At 56.5% G+C, this 12126-nt stretch overlaps 1 protein-coding gene across 1 annotated transcript; it reads left to right on the top strand.

The window, feature by feature from the left end:
• Positions 1 to 859: 859 nt before the first annotated feature.
• LOC122103054 (serine/arginine repetitive matrix protein 1-like) lies at positions 860 to 4411 on the top strand. Its single transcript, XM_042673574.1, has 5 exons — positions 860 to 870; positions 990 to 1170; positions 2649 to 2772; positions 3303 to 4192; positions 4296 to 4411. The coding sequence occupies exons 1-5, from the start codon at positions 860 to 862 to the stop codon at positions 4395 to 4397; spliced, it is 1308 nt and encodes a 435-aa protein (XP_042529508.1). The 3' UTR covers positions 4398 to 4411.
• Positions 4412 to 12126: the final 7715 nt, after the last annotated feature.

Here is a 12126-nt window from a genome sequence, read left to right as displayed (position 1 = left end):
CACAGCACCCATCATCGACCGCCTCTTTTTCGGCCGCGTGAGCAAGGGCCCACACACACCGGGATCCTCGGCTCCGGGGGGCCAGAACCCCCCCGAGCGGCGCACCACCACGGGCACGGCGGCCCCGGAACACCGCGGGGCCCAGCGCCCGCACGGCGCCGTCGTCGCCAACGGGCGGCGGCCCACACAGACGCTCGGGAACAGCGTCGCCAGGGGCCGGAGGGGGAGGGGGACGGGACCCCCAAAAACCCCACGGCAACCCAAGCACGAGGCCGGGAAGCCACACACCACACGCCCTCGCATCGCGACCCGGCACGGGCTCCAGGCTCCGCCACTCGACACACCGCACGCGAGGCAGGGGCGGGACGGATCGGGAACGTCCTCCACTCACCACACCAGACGACGGCCCGGGAGAGGTCCCGCGGGACCCTCCCCCAGCTCGGAGGGGGGAGGCGCGGGCACGCAGTTTACCGACGCGGGCAGCCACTAGCGCTCAAAAGCAGGGCAGGGAGCGGCAGGGCCGCGGGAGCCCATCGGGGGCGGGCCCCCGCCAACCCAGCAGCGCACGCCGCTTCCCGAACGAGGATCGCTAGAGAACCCCTCCTCACTCTGAGGGTGGCCCGCACCCAACCCCGACGGGAACCCCGCCGGGAACCAGCACACATCAGAGGCGTCCATCCTTCCCACCACGGGGGGCAGGGAGGGGTGGGGCACAGGGGGGGGGTCTGCGGCAGCAGCAACACCAACCCTGGTCGGTCGGCCTTGCCGTGCGGGGCCAGAGCAAAGTCGCGCACACGGGCGGGAAGCCCGCACGGGCCCCGCTCGCCTCCCACTGCAACATCTCAGGTCCCCCGGTGCGATGAAAGCCAGGTGACACGGCAGGGAAGACAAGCCAGGACCAGGGCGGCAGCTCATGCGGGGAAGCCACCGCCCAGCGCAACAAGGGAAGAGCGCTCCTCTGGGGAACCGCCTCGACCCCCCCCCAGCAGAGACGTCAATCTCAACGGTAACTTCTCACTCGCACAAAAGCCCCACGAACCCGAGGACGGCCGGGACACACCACGGGCAGCAGGCTGGCACAAGGCAGCGGACAACGCCAGGATCGGGAACGACACCACCACTCAGCCACAGGCACCTGAGAGAACCAACCGGGAGCGTTCCGGGAGCACCGCAAGAGGGCAGAGCGCGAGGCGCGGTTTTTCACACCACACAGCACGGGCAAGCACGGAGCACCGACCCTCCCTCTCCGCGGAGAGAGCCGACCCCCGTGCCGATAACGAGTCACGGGAAGAGAGGAGCAAGATCAGGGCGCCCCCCTCCTCCAGCGTGTACAAGTCCCCGACCTCACGGCGAGGGCAGGGAGAGCGCAGCCGGGCCCGGTTGCCGCACCCCCGCCTCCCCGCACACCACCGGCGCCGGCACGGTGGGACGGGTGAGGGCAGGGGCCCACGGGCAGAACGAGAAGAGCGGTCCCATTCGCCATGAATGTCCGTCCCTCGCCTGGCGCAGCTTAGGCCCGGGCCCGAAGGAGATCGCAACGTCACCACATCAATCACACCGAGGGGGTGGGAGAAGGCAGCCACGCGGCACTCGGGAGGCGGTGGCCCAGGGAAGCTCGGCTCCTGAGAGGGCCAACAGCCTGGGGATAAAAGCGTAGCCAGGACAGACACCCTTCCGTGAGTAAGGAGCGAGGTAAAAAGAAAAAGAAAAAAAAAAATGAAAAAAATACCACGGGGCTTAAGCGTCCCTGGCACTCGGGATAACCAGGACACCTCTGCCGGGCACAGGACCGAAGAAGCTAGAAAGGGAGGGAAAAAAAAGAAAAAAAAAAAAAAGAAAAAGAAAAAGAAAAAAAGCCACGGACAGCGCTCGGGAGGTAGCGCAGCTCAGCGGCCGACCAGGCCCGCCATCGGGAAGCGGCAGGTCGGGGGAGTTGGAGCTAGGGGCGATAGGAGGAAGGAAAAAAAAAAAAAAAAGCCACGGAGGTCGGGCGAGCCCAACGGCAGAACGGGGATGCCGCACACGCAAGGCAGGACTCGGCGGCCCCCCCCTTTTTCCTCCTTCAGGCCGGCCACGGCGAGGGAAGCACACCGTGCGGGCCCTACCTATGCACACCCCAGGCAACCAACCACTCTCCTCCTCAGCGTGCCGAGGCAAGGGCCAGAATCCGGCACCGGGAGCGGGGGAGAGATCAAGGACGACGGGACTCACTCAGCCGCCAACCACCACCACACCCACGAGCCACCACAGGGACATAGGGCCTGCCCAGGGCAGCGGGAGCCCAGGGTGTGAGGGGAAGGACAGGGGGACCCGGACCGGGAAGAGACGGGAAAGGCCCGGCACACAGCATCCGAGAGAGCCCCCAAAGACCCGCTGACAGCCACCGGGACACAGCATGCCAGCACCCTCCTGCAGGTACAAAATCCTCACGTCACCACGCCAAAACCAGGTCGTCAGGCAGGGGCGACAACTCGCTGGCGACAGGGACCTCTCGGAAACCACATCAGGGACACCTGTCCCCAACACGTCCCCAACAGAGCCAGACACGGAACTCTCAGGGACAGCTGGTCGACCACATAAGGCGAAGACAGACGAAGAGCCAGGGCGGGAGCGGGGTCAAGGGACGCTCCCGCCCCACTACCTCGCAGGCACACACCCCGGGTGTGCACGGGCTCACCGCACGGGCGGTACGGGGAGCCTTCCCCCGGCAGACGCGAGGCACCCACTCCGAGAGGCACCCAACCACCACACCCACACCGCGTGGGGTCGGTGGTGAGCGCCCTGCCGCCAGCACGCACACACCCGGGACTCCCGGGCTCGGGTCCCCGACTCCCGAGGTGCTCCCTCCGCCTCGAGTTTTCCCCTACGCAGGGCCCACCGGGCAAGTCCCCGCAGATGGTAGGTAGGTCCCGGCCCCGAGGCTCGCCTCGGCCGTGCCCGCGGCTCCTCCCGCCGGAGAGGTCTGTCCTCCGGCCTCCGGGGCCGTGGAGGAGGCCGTGGAGGGAGGCCACACGGGGCCGGCGACCCAGGCCCTCGCGCCCGGCACGCGCCAAGCGCTCACTCGGAGGTGACTCCGACGACCATCCTATGTCGGGGATGGGGGGGGCGTAGGTCCCGGCCCCGAGGCTCGCCTCGGCCGTGCCCACGGCTCCTCCCGCCGGAGAGGTCTGTCCTCCGGCCTCCGGGGCCGTGGAGGAGGCCGTGGAGGGAGGCCACACGGGGCCGGCGACCCAGGCCCTCGCGCCCGGCACGCGCCAAGCGCTCACTCGGAGGTGACTCCGGGGAGGGGGGGGGGGTCCGAGTCCGGGCCGGGACCGGCCCCACCACCTATCGGCTCACCCGGGGACCCTCTCCCCCGACTCCCGAGACGTCCCTCGTACTCTCCTTTTTTCGCCCTCAAAGACCAGAGTCCAGGGAGGGGAGGAGGACAAGGCGTCGGGCCCAGACAGAACTACTGGTCGACCCGACAAAGCTGCCACCCCCCGCACAGACCGGGCACCGAAGAGAGAGCGGCGACGCACGGCCCCACCCCGCGCTCGCCTGCGGGCGCAAAGTCCGACAGAACAGCCGCCCCGGCGCCACAGCGACACCACGGCGACAGTCGCGCCCGGCACCCGGCAGAGGCCGGGCCTCCGCCCGGCTCGCTGCCGCCAGACCTCCTCCTCCTCCACTCGCTCGCTCGGCTGAGAACGAGGGGACTGTCATATCAAAGCGGACGCCAGGGGGAGCACGACAACCGCCTTCCAACGACCGACTCCACCGAGCCGCCGTACCCCGGATCGGCGCGCGCCGGCCGGCTCTGAGCTCCGGAGACACAGAACACGGAAACAAATCGCCTCACTCACCACCGCCACGCACCGAGTGGCACAACCTAGGTCAGGACCTGCAGCCGGGTCCTCTCTGCGACCTCACGAACGACACCAGAGCCACCAGAGACCTAGACCGAGATCGGGCCGCCGCCGCCGCCGCCGCCGCCGCCAGCGACCAAAGTGAAACCAGGAACCAGGACGAGATTCGCCCGAACGGAGCGGCCCGAACCCGAGAACCGGGAAGCTGGGATCGGTCCCAAGCAGGAAGGGGCGGCAAAGACGGCAGGCCCGCACCACGAGAGAAAACGAACCGGCCACCCGCACGACCTCCGCCGCCCGTGGCAAGACCCCCACCCCCGCCCAACATGGCCAGAAAAGGGCAAGTGAGCGCTCGTCCCACCGTCTGCCTGCCCGTCTTTTTTTTTTTTTTGGGGGGGGGGGGGTTGGGGGGGGTTGTTTGTACGTTTTGTTTTCTTTTTCCCCCAGATGGAAACCAGAAAGAGAAAAAAAAAAAAAAAAAAAAACTCCCAAAGATGGGTCGGCTCCAGCAAGAGACGAGCCGTCGGGAGGCACCCCGCTCACTTGTGAAAGTCCGCTCCTCGCCCGCCCCACAACACACTCCCTCCCCCCGCCCCCACCCGCCACCCCTCACAGGCAGGGAAAGGGCAGGGGGAAGGCCAGAGAGAGGTTTCTTCTAACACACAGAGAGTAGCTACGTCACGCACACAGGTCTGGAAAACCACGGTGACCGTGCAATGGGAAGCGTGAGTCCACTCACCCATCACCGAATGACAGGAAAGCCAAACGAGAGCCGCTGCTGGCTGGGTGGAGAAGGAAGGGGAGGTGGCACCCGTGTGACGCTTATCCCCGGGCACCGCACCGGACGGAACGACCTTCTCACCGGTTCGTACTCTAGCCTGTCCAGACAGCTAGCCTTTTCTAATAGGCTCTGCCACTCTCTCTCTGGAGCAGGATTCGGGGCATGAGGCGATGAATCTAAACCCTACACACAGGTGTCGGAGGGTAGAGGCATCATCACTCACATGCCTGTGGTGGAGGACCTGGACCCGAGCGTGGCGGTGCACAGTGTGTGTGTGTGTGTGTGTGTGTGTGTGTGTGTGTGTGTGTGTGTGTGTGTGTGTGTGTGTGTGCGGGGCTGGGGGGAGGGCAGGTAGGGAACCCTAGGAGGAAACACAGGGAGAGACGAGGGGCCCCGGCCCAAACAGAGTGGAGGCGTCAGTCAGAGGGGCGATCCTATCGCCCGGGGGTGAAGCATGGTTAGAACCCACAGGCCCGGCGGGCGTACTTCTCTTTGGAGTTCGCACTGGGAACATACGCAGGCACAAGTGCCCCAGCACACACATCGCATCACAGACGGGTAGAGAGGCAGAGCCAGGGGTTCAGGCATGGCAAACACTCTATTCCGTCAACACACACACACACACACACACACACACGTTACGGTGTGTGTACAATATCCACAAGGTAAAAGTTTATTCATCCATTCCCCAAAGAATAAGGATAAGATTATGTCAGACAGAGGGAAGTAGATCGACGGACTAGGAGCGCGAGGGGCGGGGGGGGGGGGGGGGGGTTGCCGGCGGCGGAGAAGAACCTAGAACAGGTGATGCCAGGGGAAGACAGACCGGCGGAAAGACAGACAGACAGACCGACCGACCGACCGACCGACCAACGGCACGGCACGTGTTTTCCCTCCTATGTGGATGCTAGACCTAAACTATAACTGGACATGGTAAGCTACACAGCACTCCGGGCAAACAGAGTGTGTGTGTGTGTCCCCGTGTGGGTGACACACATAACGTCCTTTTGTCAGAAGGTGTAACTTCTCTGAGCATTTAAGATATTGCAGAGAAGACATAAGACGTGATATCCCTAAGTGGCACGACTGTGAACGTATTATCACAACCGGACGTGTTAGGATTAAAGCTGGAATTAGGAGGACAGAAACGTACCTGTCATTATTACAAGTATATTTGGTTTAGGATCTTTCAAAACACATTGATGTATCCTTCTGGACACCATGGTCTAGGACCACACCAGTAAATAGCCACTTCAAAGCCAGATCATCGGTTGGATACGTTTCAATTGGTTTATATTGCATCCTCCAATATTTTTTTCTTCTTTTTATTCTATCTTCTCACTAAAGATCCAGTGGCATAAAGCTACTTTTGTTCTCTTCATGTTCCATAACTGAAGTGATCTGCTTTGTTTTGCAGCTTTCTCAGCTTAATTCACTGAGGCCTATTTAGTCACACATGATGAGAGGTCCAGATACATCTTTGGGGCCACGGATGGCTTTTGTAAAGTCCATTTGGGGAAATAGCAAATATAATCTACCGTGTTCTAAAATTTAACAGATTATCTCTATGGGACCGATAGAAATATCCAGATGTGCCCTGTCAACAGCCAGTTATTTTAACTTACTTAAGGGAAATCAAGTGAATAAAAGTCTATATAGTTCAAGAAATTTTATTCTGATACCTATATAAAAAGTTTACCTGAGTGGGTGAGGACATTTGCATGAAATTTCACCTAGGGCAGCACTTGATATTTATAACTCTCCCTGAACTATTGCATTGCCTGTTTTCCATTTTCTTGGCACTCCTTGAGAAATGTTCCCGTCTCAATCTTTCACCCACTGCAGCCGTGGGACCCTTTTTCATAATACTGACATAAAGACATTTGTGTTACTGTATATAAATTACAACCGTAAATAAACTGGTACAGTTTGCTCATAAGACGTAATATCCAAACGAATTCCGTGTCCAGAAAATAACGAAAAGAAACACCCCCTGCGGGCCCCCCTCCCCCTCCGCTCGGCCCTCCCTTCAAGAAAATTTCCTTGTTTGCTGTGGTTTCATTTTGTTTTGTTGTAAATAAAGCCGCAGAAGAGAGCCGGCGATACCTCATCGCGACTCTCGCGAGAGTCTGCGAGACTCTCGCGAGAGTCGCCAGCCATCAGCCATCAGCCCCGAATCACTCCCTGTCACTCCACACGGTGTCCAGTAGGTGGCACCCCGAAACAAGGAAAAACAACGTCAGGCCCAAGATCGATCCAGACCGAACCGACACTTTAGGAAGGTCTTGTGAGGAAGGAACACCTCCCCCTCACCCGCGCGCGCGCACACACACACACACACACACACACACACACACACACACACACGCACGCACGCACACACACACACACAGACACACACACACACACACACACACACACACACACACACACACACACGCCCCAGCATCCCCGCCCACACAGGTCATGAATGGCAAACCCCTATCGCACAGAGAGACAGACAGACAAAGCACACCGGGTGTGGAGAGAGACCGCAGATGAAAAACAAAAACAAAACCAAAAAACATTTTCCTGGCTTGACCCATGAATGGGCCTGGGCTGGCATTCTGTCCTCTGGGATCTACAGTCAATCCATGGCGGGTCTCGCCTCTCTCCTCATCACTGTAATCCTATCTGATATTTGCCAGAGCCGAACGTGCAGTGGGGACACTTTGGTTCATCGATCTAAACTAGGGGCCGGGGGGGGGGGGGGGAGGGTGGCGGGCGCGGAGGGGAAGCCTAGGAAGTCTGTTGCTATAGTTGGTGGCGGCGGCGGCGGCGGCGGCGGCGGCGGTGGTGGCAGTGCAAAGTGTGTGGGGGGGGAGGGGAAGAGGTAGATCACATGCTGCCATGCGTGCCTGTGTCTGTGTGGTAGGAAACAGCAGCAAAGATCAAGGGGTGCAGGGTGTGTGTGTGCACGCCCCAATCCTGGGATTGAACTCAGAGCCTGAGTGCTGTCCCGTGGCTCTTGTGCTCAAGACTGGCACTCTGGGGCTGGCAAGGTGGCTCAGTGGTAGAGCGCTTGCCTTGCGTGCATGAGGCCCCGGATTCGATTCCTCAGCACCACATAAGCAGAAAAAAGCCGGAAGTGGCATTGTGGCTCAAGTGGTAGAGTGCTAGCCTTAACCTGAAGAGCTGAGGGACAGCGCCCAGGCCCAGAGTTCAGGCCCACGACCGGACACCCCCTACCCCGTGCCAAAAAAAAAAAACAGAGAGACTGGCAGTCTGCCATTTGAGCCAAAACTCCACTTCTGGCCTTTGGGTTGCTTAATTGAAGACATGAGGCTCACCAAAGTGCAATGCCTATATACCTCTGATCATATAAGAAGTCTTCCCCTTTCTTTGTGTTTGTTATCATCGACGTTATTTTGTTTTCTCTTCCCCCCCCCCATTGTTTCTTCCTTCATCTATTTCCGGGAGGGGCAAGAAATGGAGGGACCCAGGATGAAGAAGTGCAACAGTGGCACTCACTAGACACTATGTTGACACACAACCTGTGGCTGGGGAACAAACAGAACTTGAGGGAGGGAAAATCTGTGAGAGAGCCAGGGAAGGGGTGACATTGTCCAAAAAAAATGTACTCTTTTTTTGGGTGTGGGGGGAAATGGGAGGGCAGGAATGGAAACAAAGGAGGAGGCAGCAATGCTTGATAAGAAATGTACTCATTTCCTTGCTCTTGCTCCTGTCATTGTAACCACTCTGTAAGTATTTTCACAATTAAAACAACTCATTAGCCGGGCGCCGGTGGCTCACGCCTGTAATCCTAGCTACTCAGGAGGCTGAGATCTGAGGATCGCGGTTCAAAGCCAGCCCGGGCAGGATAGCGCCCAAGCCCAGAGTTCAAGCCCCACGAGAAAAAAAAAACAAAAACAAAAACAAAAACAAAACTTATTAATTAAAAAAAAATGTACTCTTCCTACCCCACTTATGTAATGTAATCTTTCCTATCCTTTTTTTTTTTTTGGGGGGGGGGGGGTCGGTGGTGTTTCTTAAACTCTGGGCCTGGGTGCTGTCCCTAAACTCTTCAGCTCAAAGCGAGCGCTCTACCGCTTGAGCCACAGCGCCACTTCCGATTTTCCAGTGCCTTATTGGAGATAAGAGTCTGGTGACTTTCCTGCCCTGGCTGGCTTTGAACCGTGATCCTCAGCTCTCAGCCTCCTGAGCAGCTAGGATTACAGACGCGAGCCACCGGTGCGGACTGGCATACTTTAACCGTTCTGTATGTCACCATTTCCCTAACAATTTGTAAAAAAAAAAAATCAAGAGAGAGGGCGGGGGAGATAACAACCCCTCACGCCTGAGAAGTGAAACCCAACGGGCTTCTAACCGATCTGAGATTCTTTGAAGGTTTTTGCGATGTTAATCACAATCACAAACACAGACGGACAGTTTCTCCAGTCACTCCTTTAGAGGAACGGGGAACAGGGACAGGGAGAAGAGAGGCAGATCCTGGCCTGACCTAGGCGGGAAGATGGAGGGGAGACAAGACTCCTGAACTCCTTTTTCCCCCTCACTCTCCTCCGTCCAGAGGGTGGGAGCTTAGGGGTCGGCCACGGGGACATCCCACGGTCACAGTCATGCCTCCCGGAGGGGCAGAGGGCAGAGCACAGGCAAGCATGCCAGCTTCCCCGCCCGCCCCTCCCATTCTGTCCCTGGCGGGCTTGGGCGGGAGGCATACTACTGGCAGCGGGCGGGTGGAAGCAGTCTGACAACTCCATCTTGCAGGAAGTCAGTGGCTGCTGGTGGTAGGCAGGGAGGGTCCCAGCAGAAAAAGACCCGAGAGAGAGCGCGAAGGCTTTTCCTGCCCAAGGGCAAAAGAGGCCACTTTTGTAAAGACGGGGAGGGGGAGGGGAGGCTGATTCACTCCCCCCCCACCCCACCCCGCGCGCTAATGAAGTTACAGGAGCTGAGGGCTGGGCGCCCCTCCCCACCCCGCAGGAGTGTTTCGCAGCGGACTCAGGGCAGGGCGGGGGTGGGGTGGGCTGGTTTAAGCCTGGAGCCCCAGTCAACTCAGGAACTTCATGCAACTTTCCTTTGTCTTGTAAATGTCGTCATGGCAACGATTTAAGCGCCCTGGCGGCGGGGGGGGGGGGGGGGGGGGGAGGGGGGGAGGAGAAAGAAGAAGAAACAAACACGCACACCCCGAGCCGGCCTGCCTGAGTTGAGGCCTTGAATTTCAACCTCAGTAGGGCCACTAAACTAATAAAAATCGTTCTAAGAAACTATTGACAGAGGACCCTCCGGGTAGGGTGATTAGGCTCTGTACCCGTGAGGCGAGGTGGCCGTGTGTTCCAGCTTTGTGCCAAGATGTTGCCTTATCTCGGCCTATCTTCCTTCCCAGAATTGAACACAGAGGCAAGCAGGATAATTTCCAGGGGGAAATGAGGCCTGGGAAAGCACCACCAGGAATTCAGAGACAAGACAGCCGGACAGCTTCCTAATGAATGGCTCCAGTGAAGTCACATACACATCCTATTTTCTTCACTTTTCAGTCCCTCATAAACGAATAGTTATTAGGAAAGAAAACTAATAGGTGGGGGTGGGTGGTGGAAGGGAAAAGAGCAGCTCCCTTCCTCTGAGCTTTTGCCCAAACAATGAGTATACTGTGGGAACGGAGCAAAGAGTTTCCTCAAAGAAAGGAGGAAACTTACACCGGGGAGGGAAGTAAATTTTAAAAAGAAACAGAGCATGGGTCAAACCACCCCCCCCCCCCCCATGCATGCATGGGAAACCAACAGAATCATCTCTTAAACCCTACTACAGGCTCAAGGTAGAGAGTTTACTTTGTTTCTTTTTCCTCTGCGTGTTTTCAAGGTTTCACTTTCATTTCTGGGCACATAACCATTGGGCCTTGCCTCGGTGGGTGTTTCTCCCCCTAAAAGTATCTATCCTGTCTTTTGGGCCTTACTGTGTGTGAGTGAGTGAGTGAGTGAGTGAGTGAGTGAGTGAGTGAGTGAGTGAGTGAGTGAATGAGTGAGTGAGTGAGTGAGTGAGTGAGTGAGGCAGCCAGGCAGCCAGCCAAGCAGCCAGCCAAGCAGCCAGCCAAGCAGCCAGCCAGGCAGTCAGTCCAGAGATCTAATTTCTCCCCTATTTTAAACATACCTTTTGCATATGAGAGAGAAAACACAATAAACTGGTTTTTTTCTATAGGAACATATATGTGAATACATTCACCATGGAGTGAAAAGATAGAGTTGCTTCCAAATGATATGTACAGCAGAATACCAACACATCGAGATGACTTCTGCAAGAAGCCAAGGCCCACTTTTGCAATCCCATAATGAGGAAGCCTCAGTCAGTGGCCTGGTTTGAGTCCAGGCCTCCACTTAAAAACGACCTTTACTTTGTGTTTTTATTTTTCCCTGTTTTCTTTTCCTTTCTATGACCTCTCCCCCCAACTCCCCACCCCCTTCCCTCCACAGGTCTCTCTTTCTCCTTTTCTTTCTCTGTAGTTTGAGCCTGAGAGTTACTTAATTCCCAAACTTCTGGGTTTTCCTTAGATCTGGTAACCTGGTGGACATAAAAATTTGGGAAAGCCTCAAAACAGTCACCCACACCCCATGAAAAATAATCATGCTTGTCGCCAAAAGCTTTTAAATGAGAAAACAGTGGTCAAGTGAAGCAAATGAAGGCTGTAATAGCCACCATGTTTCTAGACTACTGTACCAAGTTTTTAAAATATATATATATACTTTTAAATATATTTTTATTGTAAAAATACTGTACAGAGAGGTTACAATTACATGGGTAAGATAATGAGCACATTTCTTATAAGCATTGTAGCCTCCTGCTTTGTTTCCCCTTTCCATCCCTTCGTATCCTTCCCCCCTCCCCCCCCCCCCCCGTCCCTCCCCAAAGTTGTAAAGTTCGTTTTTCGACATAACGACTTGTATATCTCATTGTTTCAATGGGTCCTCCTGTATCCCTGTTTTAACAATTTGTTTTTTCCCTTCCCCTCCACATATATCAACACCAGGATTTTTTTTTTATTAAGCAAAACAACTCAGTTATTCAGCTGTGAGTATGTCCATACAAACAATATGCAGGAGCCTTCCATGCTTGACTGGCCAAAAAAGGGGGGAGAGCTAGGAAGGTGGCTTAGTGGTAGAGTGCTCGCTCGCCTTGCAAGCATGAGGCCCTGGGTTTGATTCCTCAGCACTATATAAACAGAAAAGGGGATCAGTGGCACACTGTGGATCAAGTGGCAGAACAGTTGTGAGCCTTCAGATGAAGAGCAGAGAGACAGCACCCAGACCCAGAGTTCAAGCCTCACGCCCGACAACAAAAAAACTGAAAATAATAAATATATATGTGTGTATCACACTATATGTAAGCATATATATATATATATGCGTATGTGTGTGTATAAATATATATTGGTATATGTATGTATATGCATGTGTGTGTGTGTGTGTGTGTGTGTGTGTGTCTGTGTGTGTGTCTGTGTAGAGAGAGAGA

The sequence above is a fragment of the Dipodomys spectabilis genome, unplaced genomic scaffold (assembly GCF_019054845.1).
Source record: "Dipodomys spectabilis isolate Male_0828 unplaced genomic scaffold, ASM1905484v1 ptg001489l, whole genome shotgun sequence".
In the NCBI taxonomy this organism is placed as follows: Eukaryota; Metazoa; Chordata; class Mammalia; order Rodentia; family Heteromyidae; genus Dipodomys; species Dipodomys spectabilis.
The sequence above is the reverse complement of the archived record's forward strand: the minus strand, read 5'-3'. Positions and strand labels throughout refer to the sequence as shown.